The following is a 27,762-nucleotide window of genomic DNA, read 5'->3' as shown; positions in this document are numbered from 1 at the left end:
TGAGATGCCTACTCTCCTAATCAACTGCCTGATCTATGATAAATAGAAAACTATAACCAAGGTCATGGTTGTCACCATGGAGCAAGAGCCATAGGGTAACTGGGAAGAAATGGAACTTACACTTCAAAAGAGAAATAAAGTTGAAATCATTCTAGTCAAAAGTTGATTATCCTATCTAATAAAAGAGTAATATGCAAATTGCCCATCACTCCAACACACAAGATGGCCACCCCCATGTGGACACAAGATGGCCAGCAGGGTAGGGCAGTTGGGGGGTGGGGGGGAGACCAGGCCTGCAAGGGAGGACAGCTAGGGGTGACCGGGCCAGCAGGGGAGGGCAGTTAGGGGCAATCGGGCCAGCAGGGGAGCAGTTAGGCGTCAATCAGGCTGGCAGGTGAGCGTTTGGGGGCCAGCAGTCCTGGATTATCCCAGATTGGAGAGGGTGCAGGCTGCGCTGAGGGATACCACTCCCCCCGACCGCCCTGCATGAATTTCATGCACCAGGCCTCTAGTAAGTAATAATATACTTTCCAACTACTTTTCAAAGAGCTCATTCTGCAATTCTACCCATTAAGAAAACACAACTTATCTTTCTACTCAAAGTTTACTTATCATCAACCAAGGATGAAACACCACACACCTTTTAGAACCTCTCCTGCTTTACCACCCAGTAACTTAGCATACTGCCAGGCTTATAGGAATTCCATGTTTGCTAAATCTGAACTTCTGATCTCAGCCCCCCTCCCTGGTATTTCACCTTTCTTCTTTCATGGAATTTTTTAAGCCTCCCCATCCCCACTCAATTTATTTAACTAGCATTTTTTAAATTTTAAGATTGAATGTTTTCATTATGCCAAGTGAAAGCATCCAGATGCAAAAGGAAAGACGTGTATAATTCCATTTATATGAAATATCCAGCATAGGCAAATCCATAGAAACAGAAAGTCAATCAATGCTTGCCACGGGCTGGTAATAGAGGAGGAATGGAAAATGACTGTGAATAGGTATAGGATTTTCTTTTGGGGTGATGAAATGTTCTGGAAGTAATAGTGGTGATAGTTTGCACAACTTTTAAATACACTAAACCAGTGGTCGGCAAACTCAGTCAACAGAGCCAAATATCAACAGTACAACGATTGAAATTTCTTTTGAGAGCTAAATTTTTTAAATTTAAATTATATAGGTAGGTACATTGTTATTAACTTAATTAGGGTACTCCTAAGGCTTAGGAAGAGCCACACTCAAGGGGCCAAAGAGCCACATGTGGCTCATGAGCCGCAGTTTGCCTACCACAGCACTGAGCCGACTGAATTGCGCACGGTAAAAGGGTGAATTCTATGGTATTTTAATTATATCTCTATTTTAAAAGATAGCAACCTGAGGTCCTTTATAGGGTATGAGATAAAAACTCTACACATCTCAATAACTCAGCAGTTCCATGATCAATCACTATATTACAGTATCATAACTGAAGTTCTGAATGAGGTCCACCTAAACTAATAAGAAAATGTTAAACTCAGTATACTCTATTTCAGAGGTGAGGGAAACACAAAGCTCATTTTAGAAACACATTTTATCTTAAATGATAAAATACCCCCCCGCCAAAAAAAGTGAACTTGAAGGGATACCTTTCAGTTGTTCAACAAATTCACTCACGCAGAACACTTCATCTTCCAAAAACACACAACTGGACAATTTTTCCATCTTACTGAAAAATGTCTTCTTTCTCCAACTACTTCATTAATCCTGTGTACTGGCTTTTAAAATCAGTCTTTTACCCTGATGTTTTTAGGGAGAAAATCCTGCCTATCCTTCAAGGTTCAGTTCAAAAGCACCTAACTACTCCTAACTAGCCTCACTGTTTTGTTTCTTTTAATTGCTACCGTACATATGGTCTGCTCTAACAATTTAACATTAAACAACTCTATTATTTGCACAATGCTTTAGTGTTCTAGGAGCTTTCGTTTGCATTATTACATTAGATCCTTTTATCATCCTATGAGGTAGGTAAAGTATATTCAGTGAAGATAAAGCATTTGGTTCAATTTCTCAGAGGCAGATCTTAGACTTAAATTCAGAGATTCGACTGAATTTTGGCCAATGAGAAGAAGGTGCTCAGTATTGGTGAATACATGAACAAGACTGCTAGATGCATTATCTTACTACTTACACCACATTTCCTTTGTATGCCATCCAATGTTTTTACTCTAATTATTTCAAGTGGATCAGCTTTATTTCAAGAGTTAAGATTGTAAGTTCCTTAAGAGGCCATCTCTTACACTTATGCCATGTCCCCACAGCACTGAGCACACCTAGATGAATTGATTAAAATAATAAGCCACCCATGAACACTGAATATATTCATGATTATTGAACTGCATCATCAGAAAAGACAAACTAAACAAAGTAAACACTAAAACAAATTTTTTACTCTTCCTTCCTCCCCCACCCCTTCCTGGAACATGTATCAGAGCTTAAGACCAAACTTAAGCTCAATGTTATGAAGAAATAATTAACAAATGCATTAAGATTCTGTTTACAGCTGTACTGTATACAATATTTTTTTTAGCTTAAGTAGGAGCTTATACTTTTCAAAAACGATTACTCTCCTTACTATTATGGTGGTAGGCTCTGCTACAAAACTTAAGACCTATGACAATTCACAAACCTGTGAGAATAAAGCAAAGCACCACATATTGAATATAATTAATATTTTTTTAAAAAACTAGAGATTCCATTTTAAGGAAAAAAGATAACCCAAATTAATGAGTTTTGTAAACATGAAAAACTAATGGTTAATTTAGTGATAAAGCAGTCAATGCAACTTCCTAATGAATTTTCTAATCATCTTCCTTTTATGACATTAGCCCAGCTGATGAGACTTCCACACACAGATGACAATGGAAAACCTTTATCAATATTGACAACCAAGCAATCCAGCATTAACACATAAGATACTTATTCGTATGCTTAGCTTTCTAGATAAAAATAAAACAGTCAGAAGTTCCTGCATAAAAATATTTGAGTTCCTATTATATGCTATATTGAGATGATAATGAATTATATGTCATACTAGTGGCCTGGTGCACAAAATTCATGCACATTAAAGGGGAATTAATTAGAGGAAATATTTTAATATTGCTATTTGCCCTTTCTCTATAATAGAAGTGTCAGAGATGAATGAAAATTAGTAAAATGTATATGAAAATCATCCTCCTGTCAGAGTCTGGGGTGCACCACGGGACTGAGGCAAACCCCCACCCACCCACGTGCACCTCAAAATAGCGCGAGACCCAGACCCGGCCAGCACCCCCCCCCGCCATTGGGCTAGACCCAGACCCAGCCAGTCCCACCCTTGTCAAGCCCCGCTGGGTGGGGGACGTGGCCTGAGATCCCGTCAAGCCCCACAGGGTGCTGGGGGGGGCACGCCTTGAGGTCCCCCATCAAGCCCCGCTGGGTGAGGGAGCGCAGCCTCAGGTCCCCTGTCAAACCCCATTGGGCGGGGGGCGTGGCCTGAGGTCCTCCGGCCCAAGGCAAGGGGAGCAGCCTGAGGTCCCCCGTCAAGCCCCGCTGGGCGGGGGATGCGGCCTCAGGTCCCCCAGCCCAGCGCCAGGGCGGGGGATGCGGCCTCAGGTCCCCTGGCCCGGTGCCGGGGCATAGGGCACAGCCTGAGGTCCCCCGTCAAGCCCCACTGGGTGGGGGGCATGGCCTGAGGTCCCCTGTCAAGCCCCACAGGGTCAAAGGGTGGGAGCAGCCTCAGGTCCCTACTGATTGCTCGTTAAGGCTCGTTACGGGAACTTGGCCATTTTGTGTTACGGAAACCCTGCCTCCGCTGTGGGCGCTGCCATCTTTGTGGCAGGGTGACAGTCAATTTGCATGTTCCCTCTTTATTATATAGGATGCCTTCACCATCTTCATGCAGACAACCCTTATATGCAGGCACCACTTCTGAGTGCTTAGCACATATTAACACATATAATCCTCACACAAACCCATGTAATTTTACAGATGAGGAAACTTAAGCATGGAAAAACTACTGTGTAAAACTGCCTCTCTAACTCAAAGTAATAGGTATTGTGGTGCCCTGAGACCAGAGAGGATTACAGAACAGAGGTAATATGAGCTTGCCTTAGTCCAAATGGAAGAAATGGAGAAGAGACTATGCTTATGCACATATGTAGGGAAAGGCTTTCCAACTCTGAGATTTCTATTTGGCCTCGGCACACATAGGACACAGGCAGAAGTGATGGCAGAGACATGCACTCCACACACACAGGAAGTGTATGAGAGCGTGCATAAACCAACTCTGGCTTTAAGAATAGCCTTTTGCTATTCTACAGGTATAGCATGCCTGACAGCTTTTTCCCAGTGGCAAAAATGAAGAGTATATGTTGACCACACTTAATTGTGTGTTTCAAGAGATGGGAGCTAGATATATGTAAACTGACATGCTACTAGCAACATTTTCTCTAGTGAGAAATACACTAGATCAGGGGTGGGCAAACTTTTTGACTCGAGGGCCACAATGGGTTCTTAAACTGGACCGGAGGGCCGGAACAAAAGCATGGATGGAGTGTTTGTGTGAACTAATATAAATTCAAAGTAAACATCATTACATAAAAGGGTACGGTCTTTTTTTTTTTAGTTTTATTCATTTCAAACGGGCCGATCCGGCCCGCGGGCCGTAGTTTGCCCACGGCTGCACTAGATTAACAAAAAGACAATAAATAATGACACAAGCACAACCAGCTGTGTTCAGTTCATAGTCATAGTGCAGCTGTGAGTTCTCAAAATGTTCCTAATTAAGTTGGCCCTCAGCCTGACTGGACGACATGCAGATGGGCAGAACCCTGCTTCAAGGGGAAAGCCTTCCCTCTTGAGCCCTATTATGGAGTCCGATTAAATTGGTAACATGGATAATCTTGGGAAATTATACAAAAAATATTACTCTTGAAATCTCGATGCAACCTGATGTTCTTTATACACTTACTACTTTCCTGGTGAGTAATTACAAATCTTATTCCACTTTTTTATTCACTTGAAAATTTCATTCATGATCAATGCTAGACCCACTCACTAAGAACTGAGTACTCTCCTTCTCTTCTCAACTTCATAAAAACCTCACTCCTGGTTTTCCTCCTACTCCCTGGATGGCAAACTCCTCTGTCTCCTGTATTGATTCTTCCTCCTTTACCCACCTCTAAATGCGATGGGTTCCGAGGGCCTGGTCTTGAGGTCTCTTTTTCTATTCCCTTTCCATACATACATTCATCAAATCCTGTGTGCTAATAAATCTTTATGATGACTACTTCAAATTGATATTTCTAGCTCTTCATTCATGTTCAACTGCCTGTCTACTATCTCCACTTGGATGTCTCACAGTGATTTTACAATTAACATATCCAAAACAAAAGTCTTGATCCTGTTTGTCAAACCATTTTTCCTGCAAATCTTTCCCATCTCATTAAAGGCAGCACCATTTCCCCATCAGACTCAAACCCAACTGATTTATTCCTTTTCTCTAACATTACCCCCCATTCTGCCATTTATCCATCAGCAGCCATCAGCTGTCCTGTCAATTCTCCTTCAAAAAATATACCTCTAATTAACCTCTTTTCCATCTCCACTGCTACCCCCTAATCCAGAATACCATCCTCTCTCACCTGGGTGACTATCAGCTCCAATCTTATACCCTGCTCCAGTCTAGCAGCCACAGCAATCTTCCTAAAAGCCAAACTCTGCTATATTTGGCCCAACCTCATTTTGCAATCTTACCTTGTGTCATTACATTTCCCTGCCCACTCCCCTCCCCCCTTCAATGCAGTCACAGCAGACTCCTTTCAGCTCCTTGAACACCAGAGCAGATATCTGCTTGAGAGTCAAAGTAAATGCAGTGTGTACCCCGAGTCCTCTACACCTTAGACAGATACCACTTTTTCTTCATTTAGTTCTCAGTTTATTTTTTAAAATATATTTTTATTGATTTCAGAGAGGAAGAGATAGACAGAAACATCAATGATGAGAATAATTGATCGGCAGCCTCCTGCACACTCCTACAGGCTCCCTTTTGGGGATCGAGCCTGCAACTCAGGCATGTGCCCTTGACTGGAATCAAACCCAGGACCCTTCAGTCCGCAGGCCGACGCTCTATCCACTGAGCCAAACAAACTAGGGCTAGTTCTCAGTTTAGATGTCATCTCCTTGAAAAAGCCTTCCAAGCCTAAAATAAAAGTAGATTCCCTACTGTAAAACTCATCCCTTGTTTGTTTTCTTCGTAGCAATTGTTATGTCTGTTTACTTCCCTGTCCCCCGTAAAGTAGTTTGTGTTTTTTTAAAACACAGGCTCCAGTCTGTCTTCACAGCTGAAACATAAGCTCCACAAAAGTTGAAGATCCCTTTCGTCTTGTTTATAATTGCATTCCCAGTATCCAGCACAGTGCTGATCACATAATAGGCCCTTAGAAAACATTTGTTTCATGTTGTTAAGTAAATATTAATTTCAAAATACAGTCTACTCAGCTTATTTTATTATTCACTTAACCTAGTAATAGTAATTTTCTGAACACACCAGCCCCTTATGCATTCTTATGCAATAATGTAATTTTATTTTGTTGTTTCCCAGGCCCCAATATCATTTTGAGCCTATTCACAGCTTTCTATTAATCTCTGCCCAGCTGCTTTGTCAAACATGGAGGCTATTCTCATCCTGTGACAAATTCCTACCTCTTAACAATGTGGCAAAATGCATATCTTCTCTATCCTACCCTAATTCTAATAAGCACTTAGAAAGAGACTCATTCTAAGCCATTATGAGTCATTGTGTCAATGGACACCCCTGTTCCCAAGCCTACAGCAGACTATGGAGCATCAATCCCAACAGTCATTGACTATGTCTAACTTATAAAGTTAATGTTGTAAGTACATAAATATTAGTTTAAGCCTGCCTAATCTCTTATCTAGAAAAACATGCTTTCTCAAATAGAGTATCTACTTTGTAGAACAATCAAAACTCCTAGTTGGATCCCCAGATGTGGGTCTGACCACAGAGGAGCTGAAGGTCACTGAGTGCATTTACATGTATGTGTCCAACTGAATATCCACTTCTGACTCCCTTCACATAAAAGACTGAAAATCTGTTCAACCAAAAGTTACCATCTCCAAAATCCGGTCAGGAGTCCCCAGCTGGCTGACTACAAAACTATGCTCAATTTGGTCATGTCCCAGTCCAAACACCTAACTTCTTGAAATGATGGCAAACAGGGAAACAAAAGAATATTTCAAGTATGAAGAATGATGACACTATGTATAACACTATTTTTCTGCAAGAAGATTCTGTCAGCAACCCAGCCCATACCTCAAGTGAACTAAAAAATTGGAAAAACTACTTAGCAAACTTCTCCCTGCTGGTCCATCCATAATTTGATGAAGGAGACAAAATCAATTTTAGATAACCATATGATAATTTTTTTAAGTATTAAATGTTTTATAATACCTACTAGAGGCCCGGTGCACAAAAATTTGTGCACTCGGGGGGGAGGGGGGGTCCCTCAGCCCGGCCTGTGCCCTCTCGCAGTCTGGGACCCCTCGGGAGATAACGACCTGCTGGCTTAGGCCTGCTCCCGGGTGGCAGAGGGCAGGCCCAATCCCTAGGTGCAGCCCCTGGTTGGGCTCAGAGCAGGGCTGATTGGGGAGTTGGGGCGCTGCCCCCTGTCATGCACAGAGCAGGGCGGATCGGGAGGTTGCGATGCCACCCTCAGTGACGCTCAGGGTAGGGCTGATTGGGGGGTTAGGGCACCGCCCCCTGTCACACTCAAGGCAGGGTCAATGGGGAGGTTGCGGTGCAACCCCCTGTCACGCACAGAGCAGGGCCAATCAGGGGGCTGGGGCGCTGCCCCCTGTCACTCACAGAGCAGGGCCCATCAGGGGGGTTGGGGCTCCGTACCCTGTCACGCACAGAGCAGGGTCAATCAGGGGGTTGGGGAGCTCCCCACTATCATGCACAGAGCAGGGCCCATCAGGGGGTTGACGAGCTCCCCCCTGTCACGCACAAAGCAGGGCTGATCAGGGCAGGTTGGGGTGCCTTCCCCTGTCACGAACAGAGCAGGGCGGACAGGGAGGTTGTGGCCCCACCCGCTGTCACACACAGAGCCGCAGGGTGATCAGGGGGTTTGGGCACTGCCCCCTGTCATGCTGATCCTGGTGCCGGGAGGCCTCACGGCTCCCTTGATCGCAGAGGAGGCATATCCTGGTGCTGGGAGGCATATTACCTTTTTACTATATAGGATAGAGGCCTGGTGCATGGGTGGGGGCCGGCTGATTTGCCCTGAAGGGTGTCCTGGATCAGGGTGGGGGTCCCCACTGGGGTGCCTGGCCAGCCTGGGTGAGGGGATGATGGCTGTTTGCAGCTGGTCACACACCCTTCAGAGTGGGGGTCCCCACTGGGGTGCCTGGCTGTCTGGGTGAGGGGCTGAGGGCTGTTTTCAGGCTGGCGGGTGACTGAAGCTCCCAACCGCTCCTTTTTTTCTTCTTTTTTTCTTCTGGGCCAGCTTTAGCTCTGAGGCTTGGCTCCAGCTCTGAGGCCTCTGCTGCTGAAAGCAGGTATCTGGTTTGTTTGGGTTCTATAATCAAAACACTGTTTCAACTCCAGCTCTGAGATCCCAGCTGGCTGAAAGAAGGTTTCTGGGGTTTTGTTTAGCTTCTATATTTGTAACAATGTTTCAAATTGCAAGCTCAGAGGCCGGCAGCAGCAGGCGGGAATGTTGGAGTCCTCCGTCACTGAAGCAAGCAAGCCTCATGTTCGCTTCAAGCTGCCTGGCTGCCGACCGCCATCTTGGCTGGCAGTTAATTTGCATATCGCCCTGATTAGCCAATGGGAAGGGTAGCAGAGGTACGGCTAATTACCATGTTTCTCTTTTATTAGATAGGATATTTACATATTTGAGTAGGCTACCCTGAATTTAATACTTAGAACACTTTGTCCATTATAATACATACAGAATACTATATATACTTCTTATTCCATGGTTTTTAAATTCTATGTATTTTCACCTTCTACTACATAGTGAACTATTAATTTCCCATTAATGCAGATAATTAAGAACAAGTAACTCTGCTACATAAAGTGGAGGCTACTTCTAATATTATCTTTAAGGTTTATTTTAACCTTTTAGGCAAAGCTAACTTATAATACGGTTCTTTTGGTACTGGAGTAACTAAAGCCACTTGGACACAAATTTAGAGCACAATGCACAAGGATTTGTTTCAATGTATTAAAGAATCACCTAAGACAAAATACCTATTATACAAACTCAAAATTTCTAAAGGATTTGATAGCAATACAATAGGATAGTAAATTTAATCCCTTTGCCTCCTCTGAAAATTTATCTGTCCTTTCCCTAACCTCAAATCCCAGGTGTTTGCAAAGTAGGATCATAACACTGTTAAATGTCACTTATAAACCAGGCTGTTTGTAGGGCATTTACTTAAGTGATGCACAGGCTTGGCTAAGAAGGAAAATCTTTTCTCTTATACTGGAGAATGTCATAGTTAACTCAGAAAGAAATGAGAAAGACTCCTTCTATCCAATCTTATCCTACCTTAGTCAAGGGGCTGCCTGACTCCTAAACCCCTACAGTTCTACTTTCTCAGATTCTAGACCACCCTACCCTACCCCGCCAAGCTCAAGCTAGTGCCAGTCCCCTCCTGTAGACCCCTTTCTCACTACCAGGCCACCTGGAATCCAAAGACTGCACAAGTGGGGCTCCATGAACCAAAATGGTAATTGCTTAAAGCAATAAGCAGTTTTGCCACTCTTCAGAAACTTTGCTAACTTCAGGCAAGAATTTCCTCCAGCACGTGAAGCTGAATGTCACCTTCTTTCAGTTCATTATTTGCATGCAGGTCTCAGATCAGTAGGCTTTGATGCATTAGGCCACAGAATTTTACCGTAGCCTAAAGATAGATATGACAGCTATTTTTTAATAATATTGGAGAAAAGTTTTAAAATTAATGTCTCTTAATCAGCAAAATCATAAATGAAACAAAATCCACATGTATATGTAAAGAACAGTGGTGGTTTCTGTAAAACTTTGAATTTTCTTCTAATTCTAAAATTTCTTGGCCCATGGAAAACTTATGTAGAAGAAACACATCCCAAATAAACCATAAGGACGCAAACAATGTTTCTTTTTCCTGGACCAAAGGGCAGAGGAGGAAACCATGAAAATTCCAGTTTGTTACATAGTTTGATAGACTTGAAAGCATATATACTGTCCAAATGAACATTCAAACGATTTGCATTAGATAACTTATGTTGATGTGATTAACAGTAATATTCATATTTCTTGACTAAAGTAGATGAGTGGGATATATGAAACAATATTTAATAATCTGGGACCTATCAAATTGATGGCTATTAATTTATGTGCCTAAAGCCCACCACACAAGGCTCTGATTTCCTGTCATTCATATATCATCCTTTTCTTATAAATTTAAAAATTATGAGTACAGAAAGAAATAAAAGTCTCACTTATTAATTCAGACATGGAACTAATAACAAACAGGCTGCTTTAAATTGTCAGGCCATTAAACCATATAAATTACGTACCTCAGGCTCCAAAAGGGCAAAGAAAAGAGGAAAAATGAGTCATAATCCATGGGTAAAGAGGACAAAAGCTGATAAAAATATATATCACTTGTCTAGGGTCCAGCTGCTGGAAAACAGCATTCTAGTTTTCTACCTCGCATCTGGCATCTACAATCCTCTGAAATAGCAAACAGGTTCATTTTTAATTCCTCCAGAGAAGGGGCATGTATTCCCTCCTGACGCCGCCCATTATTTCTCTGGACAGCTCTGACTGAAGGTGAAGCCTTTATATCAAGAAGAAAATTATTTTCTTCTAATTTAACACAGCAGTGCTAGTTCTAAATCCCTGAAATCAAACACAGAATAAAATTAATCTCTCTTCCATTTTATGGCTCTGAAAACAGTAAAACACAGCTATTATGGCCCCCTCACTTCTCCAGATAAAATAACTCCAATTCCTTTCAAATGTACTTCACTGTCACAAATAACAATTCCCAATTTTCCTATATTAGTTGTATCTAAATTTCCTAAGTGTATAAAATGTACCTATGAAATAAGCAACACACTGAACTAGCAGAACTGAATGCTAGTTTTGGCTTTGTCATTAAACTGTATGTCTGGGAAAACACCATTTTTCTGGGCTGGAGAGAGTGCCAGATCATGTTTTCCACTTTCAATATTCTATGAGTCTATCTAAAAACAATGATTTGCAATATTGCTTTCATTTTGTTAAGAAGTTTAAAAAAATACTTCATAATATTAATGAAGATCTTCTACACTCTAAAAAATAATAGTATTTAAGAGTCCCTGACTCTTAGATTATAATCATGGTTGGTGGGAAGTGAGTGGAGAGGAAAACAAATATCTGTCTGATATCCAACAGTGCTATGATCCTACTTTGCAAACAACTGGGATTTGTACTTATCCTAATATATAAAAAGCCAGGGGCCATCACGACTGAAACAACCAGACAGACGACCGAACAGCAGGCTGTGTGGGGTGACAAGGCTGGCAGGGGTGTTAGTGAGGGACGACCAAACGACTTAACAGCAGGCTGTGTGGGGCAAACAGGCCGGCAGGGGGGGCAGTTGAGGGCAACCAGGCCAGCAGGGGGGCAATTGGGGGTGACCAGGCCAGCAGGGGGGGGCAGTTGAGGACAACCAGACCGGAAGGGGGGCAGTTGGGGGTGACCAGGCCAGCAGGGGGGGACAGTTGAGGGCAACCAGGCCGAAAGGGGGGGCAGTGAGGGGCGACAAGACGGGCAGTGAGGGGCGACCAGACTGGCGGGGAGGGGCAGTGAGGGGCCACTAGGCCAGCAGGCTGGTGAGCGGTTAGGCTAAACCAGCAGGCGGACATCCCCTGAGGGGTCCCAGATTGAAGAGGGTGCAGGCTGGGCTAAGGGGGCCCCTCCCCTCGGGCATGAATTTTGTGCACTAGGCCTCTAGTATGGTATAATTACATAACTACAAGCACCATATTAAAAGGCCAAAATGACCTGGCAGTTTACTCTTACCCCAAATTAAAATTAAGCACCAATTTAAGCTTGATAAGTTATTATGTTTCTAGATATGTGCTGTGCTGTGAAATACAGTAGTTACTAGTCACATATGACTACCTAAATTAAAATTAAGTAAAATTTAAAATTAATTAATTCGATTGACTAGCCTCCTTTCAAGTAGAAAATAACCACAAATGGCTAGTGGTTGTGTTGGACAACATACAGAACACTTTCATTATAACAGAAGGTTCTCCTGGGGCAGTGCTATTCTAGGTTGATTCACTATATTTTGCAAGTGGAAGAAAGCACAGCAAAGACTCAAAACCTTGGTGTTTCAGACTTTAGAGCCCAAGTGTTTTGAGTCTTTGCTGTGCTTTCTTCCACTTGCAAAATATAGGTAAGTCTGAAACACCAAGGTTGAAATCCTAGTTGTGTTACCTACATGCTGTGAGACATGGGACAAGTTACTTAATCTCTATAAGCCTGTCTTCCCACCAATAAAATTCTATACTGTCTAAAACTAGTATTTACTTAGATGACAGCCATGAAGATAAAGTGAGATAATGCTGGTAAAGCACTCAAACACTGCAGGCTTTCAATAGCTGTTAGCTCCCTAGTATAATTAACTATTTATTTATTCATAGATGTATTGAACATCAACTGAATACTGAGATTTGAAATACAGAAATTAAAGAAAGAGTTCTCACCCTTTGGGTAAAATAGAAAAAAATGGTTGTAATATGAAGCAGCAGGACAGCTGAAAACAGTGTGGGGTGGGACAGAAGGGGCACTAGATGTTAGTGAACAGCAAGTGCCAAGGCAGAAATCTCAGCTCCAGTATGAGGGCTCTGGCTCTCCTTTTGGTCATTTCACATTATCACTGTCTTCTATTACAAGTGAGAGTGGAGAGAGTCTACCTGCTATGAAATGGAACAGAGACTCAATTCCAGCTTATGGCTCTGCCTGATTCTATTATACATTTTAGAATAACATGCTGCTTCTGCACAAATATGGATTTTAGATATATCTTTAAAGGCATCCCAGTAAGTCCCTAAAGTACGGAGTCGTTCTAAATAAACAGTTCTAAATGAACATTTACAGAAAACATAGTCAAAAAGCAAACTCTGACGACATAAACTTAAAAATCAAAATTTGTATTGTTTTCAAAATAAAATATACTAACAAAATAGTTTTACTTTTTATTTGCTATAATGCATAGTTGATAAAAGATATTTAAGTCAATAAATGTAATAATCACTACAAAGATATGCTTTGGATGTACTAAAAATATAGTTTTCAGGACATCTTAAAAGATAAAATAGCTATGGGAATTAAAATATTACATATTAGAGCGTAATATTATACTTTCTATCTAAAGTGCTTAGGTAATAAATCTGAAATTATAACCAGTTATAAAACTGGGCAAACCTAAAACAGTGAAAAATGTTCTGCTGCTATTATAAAATATAATCCCAGTGTGATCATTTACTATATTTTTTTCAAACACATTCTTGTACTGTTGTTAAAGCAATAAATAACAGGGAAAAAAAAATATATATATATATATATATATATCCAAAAGTAATAGACATTAAACTCATTTTATCACCCTCAACATTTTCTTTTATTACAAAATAAACATTTTAAAACCTATAGTTAAAGTCAGATATTAAAAATGACATTTTGAAATATGAAGCAGTTATGTCTTCCTCAAGAACAGTTTTGAACTAAAGGTACATGACTGCAAACAATGACACCTGGAGTTCCCCATTTCAAGTAACAAGCCCTTAAGGCTCTGTGTTGGTTGTGGCCAGGTGAAAAGTCAGCCTCAAGGTAAAGGCAAGAAGAAAACCATACATACAGGGTGGGCAAAAGTAGGTTTAGAGTTGTAATACAAATAAATAATACAATTAATAAATAAGAATACAATAAACTCTGGTTCCCATACTCACACCTGTAAAACTACTTTTGCCAATACTGTATACTCTTGGCAATAACCAAGGAATACACCTTAAACTTCATAAAAGGGAGGAAAATGAGAACATAAGTTTGAAACTCTGAAATGCCAATGAAACAGAAGGTAGGAGCATGCTTTCTCATTCTATGTCACACTGTATACCAGTGATGGCGAACCTAAGACACACGTGTCAGAGGTGACACGCGAACTCATTTTTTTGGTTGATTTTTCTTTGTTAAATGGCATTTAAATATATAAAATAAATATCAAAAATATAAGTCTTTGTTTTATTATGGTTGCAAATATCAAAAAATTTCTATATGTGACACGGCACCAGAGTTAAGTTAGGGTTTTTCAAAATGCTGACACGCGGAGCTCAAAAGGTTCGCTATCGCTGCTGTACACACACTCCAACTCTTCAGCTATCCAACCTGCAGGTGACAGTCCAAATAATTCTTCAGCTGTCCTAACCACTTAGTGCCGTGGTCGGCAAACCACGGCTCACAAGCCACATGCGGCTCTTTGGCCCCTTGAGTGTGGCTCTTCTACAAAATACCACGTGCAAGCGCACATGTCCAGTGCGATTGAAACTTCGTGGCCCATGCGCAGAAGTTGGTATTTTGTGGAAGAGCCGGTATTTTATGGAAGAGCCACACTCAAGGGGCCAAAGAGCAGCATGTGGCTCGCGAGCCGCGGTTTGCCGAGCCGCAGTTTGCCGACCACTGACTTAGTGCAAACCAAATGTTAGTTAAAGACTTTTGTCTTCATAAAGTTCATGCAAAACCACTGGACACTGCAACAATAGAGTAAAAAACTCATAGGGATAAATAAAAATATTCCTCAATTATCTACACTAAAAGAAAAAGATGGATATGAAAGATAACGTAGACCCTCAGTGTATATTTAAACGTTACCATGTTAATGACTCCTCCGGAGAGGCACTCCAGCATTCCACTAAACCACTATACATTTGTAATACCTTTCAGTTATTCATATTGTTTATTTACCAACTAGTGTCCTGGTACACAAATTCGTGCACATTGAAAGGAAATTAACTAGAGAAAATATTTTAATATTGCTATTCGCCCTTTCTCTATAAAAGAAGTGTCAACCAAATTCATGATCAATAATGACAGATGGAAACACACACGTGTGATTGGTGCCAGCAAGAGCTTTATATGTATTGCACATGCGCAAGTCAACTTAGCCTTTTATATGGAGAGAATAAATTTGCTTAATTAGACCTGCTTTCTGATTTAGCTAAACTTTTTTCCAGCCCAGTGAAGCACCCCAACTTCTCTTTCAGGTAATTGTCAGCAGCACAGCAGTAAATATCAACACCAAGCAGATTATTATTGAAGCTCACACAGGGAGAACAAAGGGTCAAATATTTAACTGCAGCAGTGTTTGACTATATTCTGCATAGTGAGAAAACCTGAAGTCATTTTCAAGTTCCACCATTTCTTACTTCTTTTCAGTCGAGTCAAGTTTCTAAGCTTTCTAAATCTCCATTTTCCTGCTAATGAAAAGAAAATAGTATTCCACCGAGTCTCCTATCTACCTACTCCAGGACTTCTGTGAGGATCAAATGACATGAGGCACATGAAAATACTTCTCAGAAATTTGGTTAAACTGTAAAATGTTTGCATCTGGGTATAAAGCAAGTCGGGTTCCTGGGCTGAAGAAACTCCAAGGAGGCTAGTCGCTAGGGAGAGGAAGCCGGGCGTTGCCATGTGACATCATTACCCTGCACCCACAGCCACTGTTTCTGGGCTGGGCTGTGGGCCACATTTTGCGCCATGGGGTCTTGGCAACGTTGGCTGCGATTTGGTGGGCTGTCACTCTGGGGTGGTGGTGGGGCCTGTGTCCCACTTGGCAGAAGCCGAATGTTGGTTTGTCAGCACCAGATCTGCAGTGCTGTTTCATTTTAAATGGCCAGTGCATGCCACGGCAGCTCCTGAGTTGAGCATCTGCCCCCGGTGGTCAGTGCATGTCATAAGTACTGGTTGGATGGTCAGACGGTCACTTAGGCTTTTATATATATAGATAGAAGATAGATAATCTGCCTTGCTCCAAGAAAATTCTAAGGCAGCTTAAAATTTTTATGTAGTGTAAAGTACAAAATGAAGATATAGATATAAAAGGGGGGAGAAAGGTAGGAAAATAAAACACAACCAGGGTTAAGGTTTCTACACAAAATGCAGTTAATCACTGAAGTTGAAAAGTAAATAAGGCTATTAGCTTCTGGACTACTAATGTAAAAAGAGAAAACATTATCTATTTTAAGATTTGCAGAAGCCATAGATATTGGCAGTTTCTATCAATACACAGTACCATCATTCTCCTACTCTTGGTTCTCTAAGGATCTGTATATTTTATATCCCAATTAGTTGTAACCAGATCTTTAAGGATTAAGAACTACAACTGGATACCTACCTGGTATACCAGGATAGCCTACACTTGACCTAACACAGATCTAATATTAAGCCCTCAGTAAATACTAACGTGAACTGCAGGGGAACATGACCTAGAATTAGGTAGAGTAACAGTGCCAATATGGCATTAAGAAGGCAGACATGTACAAACACTGAGTGAAGACCTGTCAAATATAAAGAAATCCTTTACCTGGATAAGTGCTAATTATAACATATGTATGCAAAAAGCACACACACTAGGGAGTGTGATAGAAATCGCTGTACTAAAAAAAAATGTTACTTTTCAAAGGTTCCAGCTAAATACTGTCTCACAGAATTCAAGTTAAACATAGTATAAATAATATTGGAGATCGCCTTGCATGTGATTTTTTATTTTCTTTTTTCTTAATTGAATCACAAATAGCCACAAATGTAATTTTGAGTTTATATCTCTAGCTACTCACATATGTGAAAAAAATAAAGAATGAAAGATTTAAAAAACCCTGGGTTTAAATCCAAATCAACCATTTCTAGTTGTGTAACCCTGAGCAAGTTGTTTAACCCCAGACATCCTAGAGTGGTTAAAAAGACTAAATGACATCATACATAAAAATCCTTGAAAAGCTACAAAATGCTACATAAATATTACTACAATGACCAATTAGGAAAACAATTAGTGCACTGGTGGCTCTTACTAGAGCAGCAGTCACCAACCGGTGAACCACGGATCATGAGGTCCGAAAGGTTGGCAACCGCTGGTTTAAGGAAACCTTTGGAACAGCAGTCGCCAACCAATGGTCCACGGATGACTGGTGGTCCATGAGGTCCGAAAGGTTGGCGACCACTGTTCTAGAAATCAAACCTAGTTAGACACTGTCCCCAATTTCTATCTCAATGCCTTCCTGTTCTTTGATATAGTTTTGAAAAATGTTTTCAAAACACATTTTCCCTACATACTATTTTCATTACTATAATTTGGAAAATACATTTTCCTCTATTTAATGGCTCTCACCAACAGTAAGGTGAGATAATGGTTAGGTACTGGCCTCTTCTATACTGGGAATACCTTAACTAATTTATTAAGACAATGAAAAGTAAATCAGTTATAGGATTTACAGTTTCTGATTCAAAAGTTACTACAAAGCTACAGGTACTGTAGCTAAAGGCTTTGTGGTACTGGCATAATGACAGACATATAGGTCAATGCAATAAAATTGAGAGTTCAAAAATAAAACTTCACATTTAGGATCCATTCATTTTTCAACAAGGATGTCAAGAGAATTCAATGGGGGAAACGGTCTTTTGAGTAAATGGTACTGAGATAATTGGGTAACCACAAGGAAATGAATGAAGTTGATCCTCTGTCTCACAACATATACAAGATGAATCAGAGACCAAAACATAAAAGCTAAACAAAAAACACTCACAAGAAAAATATAGGCATAAATCTTCAGCGTCTTGGATTAACCAATGGTTTCTTAGAAATAACACCAAACACACAAGCAAAAACGGAAAAAATATATAGATTACCTGGACTTTATCAAAATATAAAACTTTTCTGCTTCAAATGTCACTATCAAGAAAGTGAAAAATATAGCCACCAAATAGGCAAAGTTATTTGTAAATCATATATCTGATACAGGACTTGTATCAAAAATAAAGAACAATTACAACTCCATAGTAAAAAGAAAATTTAAAAATGGACAAAGGACCTGAATAAATATTTTTCCAAAGAAGACATAAAAATGGTCAATATGAAAAGATGGTAGTCATCATTACTATCCATCATGGTAATTAATGCAAATCAAAACCACAATGACATACTGCTTCACACCTACTAGGATGGCTATCATAGAAAAGATAGACAATAAAAATTGCCCAGGCTGTGGAAAAATTGAAACTCTCTCTCTCCCTTGAAGGGAAGGGAAAATGGTGCAGCCACTTTGGGATATAATCTGGCAGTTCCCCAAAAGATATTTTATGATCCAGCAATTCCACTCCTGTAGAAATGAAAACTGATGTCCACACAAAACCTGTACAAAAATGTCCACAGCATTATTCATAATAGCCAAAGGGTGAAAACAACTTAAACGTCCATCAACAGATGAATGGATAAATAAAATATAGTATATTCACACAACAGGATATTATATAAGTAAAAAGAAATTAAACACTGATGCATGTTATACATGCATGAACCTTGAAAAACATTATGCTTTGTGAAAGAAGCCAGTCACAAAAGACCACATATTGTATGATTCCCTTTATAATGAAATGTCCAGAATAGAAAAATCCACAGAGACAGAAAGTAGAGGAAGGCTGCCTAGGGCTGGGGGGTGGGAGAGTTGGGATGAAATGAGGAAGTAGTAACTGCTAAGAGATATGGTGTATCTTTTTGGGGTGATCAATACATTGTAAAATTGATTATGATGGTTACACAACTCTGTGAATATACTAAAAGCCACTGAATTTTACACTTTACATCTCAATAAAGCTATTACAATTATTCTAAAAAGTAAAGCAGAGCCTGTGTTCAATGAATTGTAGATCATTGAAACATAGCAATAAAAAGTGAAAACTGCTAGTAAAACGGAACTACATCCTCTGTTTTAGTATTTCCTCCTGTTACTTGCTAACGTACTAAATAAAAAATCAAAACCCAAACCAATCATTTTACTGTAGTCTCTACTTTCAAACAGTAGTAAGAATCTCTGTCCCATTTCCATGCTCATAAAACTAATACATTTACAAGAGGCAGCAATTCCACCTGTTAGAACTCTGTAAAGGTACAGCATGAATTTTACCCATTCAATCCAGCTAAGCTGGTGTGCAAGGCACCGAGGTACTAAGCACTGCTAACCAACAGCTAAGCACCTTCAACTCTGCTGGTAATATGAAAACATTTATGAATCTGCAGAGACCTCAAAATAGAGCCCTTGCAAATCTTACAGGCCAATTATGTTATCCATGATAAGAGCTGAGGCCAAGCAAATATATCCACTATTTATAGGAAATACTTAAGTATAAAACCAGATTTCACCAAATTATGTATAATTTTCTATGCATATGGCTCCACAGATGAACAGAAACTTTGTCTTAGGTGTATCACAAAGTTTGGTTTACAAACATTAACTCTTACATTGTAATTTTTTTAAAACTCATAATCAAACTCAGCTTTATTATAAAAAACTATATTGTTGCTTTTTTACCCCAAAGACAACATGAAAGAAAATTGCAAGATGTACAGGCATGTGTTTCCTATACAAAGAAATAATTCAACCTATTAGCAAAGTATTTTGTGGATACTTTTTTAAAATAATGGTCAGGTTTCTTCAAAACCTGAAAAAGAATTAAACAATAATTTCCTCTAAAAATGCCATTAGCGGTTCTCAACCTGTGGGTCGCCAACCTGGGGGTCACGACCCCTTTGGGGGTCAACGACCCTTTCACAGGGGTCGCCGAAGACCATCGGAAAACACATATATAAACAGTGGTTCTCAACCTTCCTAACGCCGCGACCCTTTAATACAGTTCCTCATGTTGTAGTGACCTCCAACCATAAAATTATTTTCGTTGCTACTTCATAACTGTAATTTTGCTACTGTTAGGAATCTTAATGTAAATATCTGATATGCAGGATGTATTTTCATTGTTACAAACTGAACATAATTAAAGCATAGTGATTAATCACACAAAAAATGTAATTATATATGTGTTTTCCGATGGTCTTAAGCAGCCTCTGTGAAAGGGTCATTCGACCCCCAAAGGGGTCGCGACCCACAGGTTGGCAACCCAAGGTTGAGAACTGCTGCCTTACATAAACTTATCTACCTAAACTGAGTGATATAATTCAGGGAGATTTTATATCCACAACAAGTTCAATACTTAAACACAGGCTAGTTAGTTCTTTCAATATGCTTCCAAGAATTGCTTAACTGGGCATCATGTAAGAGATGCACCAAAATTCGGAAGTCCATCTCTGACCTGACGTACACGCAAAACTGGGCTCTTCTAGTCTGTTAAGGTTCCAGAAAATAATACTAAACCACACTTTAAGTGGGATGCGACACCCACCCTCTCCCACTGAGACAAAAATCCTCCTCCACTCCAACTGCCTAAACAGGTAAACCCACAGATGTCTCCTCACACATAATCTTTATCTGTGATGGCAAGCTCGCCACTACCCAAGCAACCAAAAGGTTTGAGAGGCATGCATTACCGGGAAATGTAAGAAAAAAAGGGAGTATAAGGGGAATGGAATTTTGACTTCTTCTATGAGGTCAATAGCTTTAATTTACTAGACTTCTAGAAATCAATTCATTATAACCATTAGGACAGATGTGCAGTCAGCACAGAACTTTAAAAATATCAACTACAAAAGCACTGTCAAATTTTATGCCAAAAATGAACCAAACTAAAAGTATGCTCTAACTTCTCTTTCTGAAGACAGTAACCACATTCTCAATGAAATACAGATAGGCAGATTTACTATAAACCACAATCAAATATTTGACACCAAGCAATGCAAAAACCACAGTAATCCACGTAACAAACACACTGAACACACCTGTATTAAGGAGCACAAGCACATAGAGAAGAATGTAGAACTAATCACCACTTACCAATCAGCAACAGCATAGAGGATCCTATACTTGCCAAAGGAGAGCACCACATCCATGAAGGTGGTGGACAGGATCTTTATCTCTGCTCCATTCCGTCTAATCAACTACTTTGGATCAATAAAAGGAGCCAAAGCCACTGCACCACAGACTTCACACAAGTTCTAAAGCAAACTTATTGGTATCCAATCTTCATACCATTAAGTGGATTTCCTTGCAAAGTCCCATAAGCAAACAAATTAATCAAAGTAGATACAGGCACACCTCATTTTATACTAATAGTGCTTCATTTTACTGAGCGTCACAGACATGTCTTTTACAAATTGAACGCAAGACCTTCTACCAGCAAAAGATTATTACTTGCTTTATTGTGTTACTCCCTTAATTACGGTGGTCTGGAACAGAACCCACAATGTCTTCAAAGTATGCCTATACCGTTCTACAATGATATATATGTCAATTATATCTCAATAAAACTGGGAGAGGGTGAAAATACAACAAAATAGGTATCTTTCCTGAAACTGTTTGAAGAGCTTATTATGTATAACATCACATTTAAAAATGCTGTTTATAAAAAGCTTATGTAACCAGTAATGATATCATTAACTAAAAAGACTCAATGAAAAAGTAAATCTCCAAATTTAAAATGACACTATAAACTTTTCTTTTTTACTTTAAATAGAACCATGGTTTAATTATTTTATTTAAATAATAACCATTATGTAATTTCTTTCCTCAGACAAGTTTCAGGCATGTTTACAATATGTTGGTTTAATCAAAGTTAAATTATTATCTATAATAAGTCAGGGCTAAATTAGAGTAATATATTAGAAAATAATATATCTGATAGCAAAGTTGCAGTCTAACCATCATATAATATTTTATGTGGACCTCATTTATCAAAAATAAGCCTTAAACAAGCTCATTTAAACCAAGTAGTTTATTTTGCCAATAATCTGTTGTCGAAATTTAAGCAAGTATATTAGTTGTCTATCAAAAATCTATTGTTTGTAAAAAGATTACAAAAATAATATATGTGATAAAATACAGCTTATTTAAAAACAAAGGTTCAAACAAGTAAAGCAAATACTATCCTAAGAAATGGGATTTCAGGTTTAATTCAAACTGGAGTTCTGCAATCCATTTACATGAACTGGCCACCAAAGCCTAAATAATTATCTGCCGATATGAAACGGCTTTGATGTAACATGTCTTAAATGCGACAAAAAGTCTTATTGTTCAATAGTTTTACCTAACAAAAAAACGTGTTCTATTGATTAAAACATTCTGTGAACATTGTTACAAGTTTATATACTGTATACGACTCTCATGTAAAGAACCAAATTAAATTCACCACCAACATAATAAACCTTAATAGAATTTTTCCTACACAAAATAGCTGTCAACTAGCCAACTATCAATATATCCATCTGCAAAATTTTCAATTTCATTAATATCTGTAGTTGCCATCTTTACTTTCACACAAAAGTAAGATCAGTAAAACCGGAAATCAGACCAAACAATAAATTCTAATGCATTCAATACTGGAAACACTTTCCTGTAATCTACCCTCTCACCATCAATCCACAAGACTACCAATTTAAACTATGAAAACTCTGTATTGGCCTGGTTCCAACACTGACCTCGGATCAAACCGAAAGAAATGTCTTAAAATAGCCAAACAGCCATCGCCCAACTACTGCACCAGACTGAAGATACAGCGTAAAGCTGGAGGTTATTTTTCTCCTCTTCCTCCGTGTACCTGTGTATCATTAATCATTTCCAGGCAAGTACTTATACTTCCTATAAGTAAATTCTGACCAGAAAATTGATGACACGTGGTCAGAAAGGAGAGAGTGTTTTAAATTTAATATCATTGCTTCAACTCACCCATTCTTACTTAGTCACAACTGATGACTATAAGAAATAATGTAAACCAGGAAGAACGGTTTAATGTTTTGCCACTTTAAAAAATCAATTTTCAACAAGATAACAACTGAATAATTATCAAACAGCAAATATTTTAGTTACACTATTATTCTATCATTAAAGAAATCATGTAAGGCCCCAACACCTCTTCAAGTAAAAGATAATTGTATTTGTTACCCTATAATTTCATTATTTTATTGTTATTTCATTACTCTTTTTGGCAACTCCATTCTACCACTACAGACATACTTGCTGAATATTCCATTTATGCACAGAAATAATAACCACCACTGTCTTCCACAGTCACTTAAATCCAAACCCAATGTTTTTACTAATAAGACTACAACAGCTGCACATCAGACCAACAGTTCAATGATAACCTCTGCAAAAGAAGAGAATAAATAAAAATCCGCAAGTACTTACCTACAGTTGGGAGGAGGATCCAACGTAATTTCTGCAAGTTCCTTCTGAATTCTTTAAAATAAAGACAAAAAAAGTTATGTTAAAATGTCTTCACTCTCTTAACATGTCATTAAAAATGTTATACTTTTACACTAATATTCCCATTTTTGTTTTTAATTTGAAATAATATGTATAAATCATTATATACAACTAGTAGCCCTGCGCACGAATCCATGCTTCAGTAGCTTGCTGCCACCCTCTAGTAGCTCTCTGCCCACTGTCCCGCCCTCGTGTAGCTTCCTCTGCCCCTTCCCCCCCAACAGCTTGCTGCCCTGTCCCCTCCTGTAGCTCTCCGCCGCCCGCTTGTAGCTTGCTGCCCCAGCCTCCTGATTCGTGATCCGGTCGTTACTCAGTCAGTCGTTATGCTTCACGGCGTAACGGCCGTTTGCATATTACATCTTTATTATATAGTATAACAAAGAAGTACAAATTTCTACCACAGTTTTGACAATGCACCTACAAAAGGGTAACAAGACTGGCCACTATCACTTCATGCAGCCTGTGGAAGGCAGCACTGCGACTTAAAACTTCCTTAAACCACTGAACTGATAACACTAACCAAATGTTCTAGTTTAAATTGGAAACTTGTGCCACATTATATATGGATCATTCCAGCTTCTGATTTGTACTAGAACATTCCCATATAGGACTGAAAAGATGATCAGATTAAATTGCATCATAACATCCTGGTTGATCCAATCGACTGAAGAAATGATTATCAGGATCACATTTCAACACCTGCAACTACTACCAAAATACATATGGTATTCCTCTCAGAAGCACCTAGGTTGGAACAGGTTGAGTAAGGCTTTCAAGTTTGGCACTATTCAATCTTCTGCTAGAACTATCCTATTAATATGTGAATCTTCATTTTAATGTCACTGCATGAACTTCATGCAAAGAAAAAAAAGGAATTTTTTTAAAAAACTGTTATTTTCTTTGATTTTTTAACTGTACTTAACCCCTATATACATACACAATAACAGTGCTATACTTAGCAAGCTCTCAACTATTACTCATGCATTATTAAATGCAGGCTTTATTAAGTAAATACAAAAAAAAAAAATTCTCAAAAGCACTTCTTCTTTGCCCTGGTTTTTAACTATGAGATTCACTACTGCTGGATGCTTGCTGTCTGGTAATTACTGTGATAGTATTTGGGATGATAGATGACTACAGTGCCTTAAAAAACAAAAATGTGAACAAAAACATTTACTCTCAATTTCATTCTACATCTTTTTCAAGACAAAAATATGAGCTATCAAAATATATGTGACTCCTCCAAGAGGACTGGCACCAACCACCTAAAGAAATCGCATGCTATTAATATAATTTTCACTTCTCTGAACCATGTGACTCAGTGTTGGGAAGGCATTATAAAGTAGAGCAAGACTGATTAATTCAAAGTCAAAAACTGTCATTTTAACTCTGCCATGCCATTAATTAAGAGTTCGGGGGGGGGGGGGGGTAGTGGGGGGGAACCTGCTCAAACTGCTCTTTCTCTCTCTCTTTCTCAGCCTCAGTTTTCTGTCCTATAAAATGAAGAAGTTCTCCAGGACAAATTCCATGATCTCTTTTATTTTTAAAACATTATTTTCACCCTGGCTGGTTGTGCTCAGTGGATGGAGTGTCAGCCTGGTGACTGAAGGGTTCTGGGTTCAATTCTGGTTAAGGGCACATGCCAGGGGTTGCGGGCTCCATCCACCGTGGGTGGAGGGTGAGGGGCATGCAGGAGGCAGCCAATCAATAATTCTCTCATCACTGATGTTTCCATCTCTCTCTCCCTCTCCCTTCCACTCTGAAATCAATAAAAATATTTTTTTAAAAACAAAACATGATTTTCTCCTAATAGGATTCTATGATGTATTTACATGCACATAAAGTACAGATTGCCCACAATTAAACGAGTGACATCTCAAAGATCTGATCCAGGAGAACACACAAGACTATACAACAACTAGAGGCCCGGTGCATGAAAATCATGCACTGGGGAGGGGAGGTTGTCCCTCAGCCCAGCCTGCACCCTCTCCAATCTGGGACCCCTCGGGGGATGTCTGACTGCCGGTTTGGGCCCGATTGGACATCCCTCTCACAATCCGGGACTGCTGGCTCCCAACTGCTCACCTGCCTGCCTGCCTGATTGCCCCTAACCCAGCTGTGGGCAAACTACGGCCCGCAGGCTGGATCCGGCCCGTTTGAAATGAATAAAACTTAAAAAAAAAAAAGACCGTACCCTCTTATGTAATGATGTTTACTTTGAATTTATACTAGTTCACACAAACACTCCATCCATGCTTTTGTTCCGGCCCTCCGGTCCAGTTTAAGAACCCATTGTGGCTCTCGAGTCAAAAAGTTTGCCCACCCCTGCCCTAACTGCTTCTGCCTGCCAACCTGATCACCCCCTAACCACTCCCCTGCCAGCCTGGTCAATGCCTAAATGCTCCCCTGCAGGTCCGATCGCCCCCAACTGCCCTCCCCTGCTGGCCTGGTCCCCAACTGCCCTCCCCTGCTGGCCTGGTCCCCAACTGCCCTCCCCTGCTGGCCTGGATGCCCCTAACTGCCCTCCCCTGCTGGCCTGGACGTCCCTAACTTCCCCTGCCCACCAGCCTGGGCACCTCTTACTGCCCCTCCCTGCGGCCTAGTCACCACCAACTTCCCCCCTCTGCCGGCCTGGTCACCCCTAACTGCTCCCCCCTGCCAGCCTGGTCACCCCCAACTGGCCCACCCGCCAGCCTGCTTGCCCCCAACTAGCACACCCTGCCGGCCTGCTTGCCCCCAACTGCCTTCCCCTCCTGGCTTGATCGCTCCTAACCGCCTCTGCCTCAGCCCTGCCACTATGGCTTTGTCCAGAAGGACGTCCGGAAGGTCTCCCAGTCTAATTAGCATATTACCCTTTTATTAGTTTAACTAGAGGCCCGGTGCACAAAAATTTGTGCACTCGGGGGGGCAGGGGGGGTCCCTCAGCCCGGCCTGTGCCCTCTAGCAGTCTGGAACCCCTCGGGAGATAATGACCTGCTGGCTTAGGCCTGCTTCCGGGTGGCAGAGAGCAGGCCCAATCCCTAGGTGCAGCCCCTGGTTGGGCTCAGAGCAGGGCTGATTGGGGAGTTGGGGCGCCACCCTGTCATGCACAGAGCAGGGAGATTAGGAGGTTGTGATGCCACCCTCAGTCACGATCAGGGTAGGGCCGATTGGGGGGTTGGGGCACCGTCCCGTCACACTCAAGGCAGGGTCGATGGGGAGGTTGCGGCGCCACCCCGTCATGCACAGAGCAGGGCCAATCAGGGGGTTGGGGCACTGCCCCCTGTCACTCACAGAGCAGGGCCCATCAGGGGGTTGGGGAGCACCCCCCCGTCACACACAGAGCAGGGCCCATCAGGGGGATTGGGGCTCTGTACTCTGTCACGCACAGAGCAGGGCCCATCAGGGGGTTGGGGCGCTGCCCCCTGTCACACGCAGAGCAGGGCCCATCAGGGGGTTGGGGCTCTGTACCCTGTCACGCACAGAGCAGGGCTGATCAGGGGGTTGGGGCGCCGCCACTCTCACACTCAGGGCAGGGCCGATGGGGAGCTTAAGGCTCTACCCGTCACACACAGAGCAGGGCCCGTGTGTGTGTGTGGGGGGGGGGGGTTGGGGAGCTCCCCCCTATCAGGCACAGAGCAGGGCTGCTCAGGGGGTTGGGGCGCCTTCCCCTGTCACAAACAGAGCAGGATGGATAAGGAGGTTGTGGCCCCGGCCCCTGTCACACACAGAGCCACAGGGCGATCATGGGGTTTGGGCGCTGCCCCCTGTCACGCTGATCCCGGTGCCGGGAGGCATATTACCCTTTTACTATATAGGGGAGAGGCCTGGTGCATGGGTGGGGACGGCTGGTTTGCCCTGAAGGGTGTCCTGGATCAGGGTGGGGGTCCCCACTGGGGTGCCTGGCCAGCCTGGATGAGGGGATGATGGCTGTTTGCATCTGGTCACACACCCTTCAGGGTGGGGGTCCCCACTGGGGTGCCTGGCCAGTCTGGGTGAGGGGCTGAGGGCTGTTTTCAGGCTGGGAGTGACTGAAGTTCCCAACCTCTCCTTTTTTTCTTTTCTTTTTTTTATTCTGGGCCAGCTTTAGCTTGAGGCTTGACTCCAGCTCTTAGGCCTGAAAGTAGGTTTCTGGCCTTTGCGTACAATGTTGCGAATCTGCTGGCTGAAGTCCCGCGGTATCTGTTACAATGTTTGAAACTGCCTGCTCAGAGGCCTGCAGCCGCAGGCAGGGAACGTTGGTTTCCTCCGTCACTGAGGCAAGCAAGCCTCATGTTAGT

The 27,762-nt window shown here is 41.2% G+C and overlaps 1 protein-coding gene across 2 annotated transcripts in view; it reads right to left on the bottom strand.

Annotated features, from left to right (window-relative positions):
- The window catches only part of LOC118668232 (ubiquitin-conjugating enzyme E2 E2), a 247,520-nt gene that overhangs the window by 208,019 nt on the left and 11,739 nt on the right, over positions 1–27,762 (bottom strand). For both annotated transcript variants that reach the window (XM_036332743.1, XM_036332745.1), the window contains exon 3: positions 23,426–23,476. In XM_036332743.1, the coding sequence (XP_036188636.1) occupies positions 23,426–23,476 (51 nt within the window). The remainder of the gene's footprint in view (positions 1–23,425; positions 23,477–27,762) is intronic.

Source organism: Myotis myotis, unplaced genomic scaffold (assembly GCF_014108235.1).
Source record: "Myotis myotis isolate mMyoMyo1 unplaced genomic scaffold, mMyoMyo1.p scaffold_m19_p_13, whole genome shotgun sequence".
In the NCBI taxonomy this organism is placed as follows: Eukaryota; Metazoa; Chordata; class Mammalia; order Chiroptera; family Vespertilionidae; genus Myotis; species Myotis myotis.
This window is presented reverse-complemented; position numbering and strand designations above follow the sequence as displayed.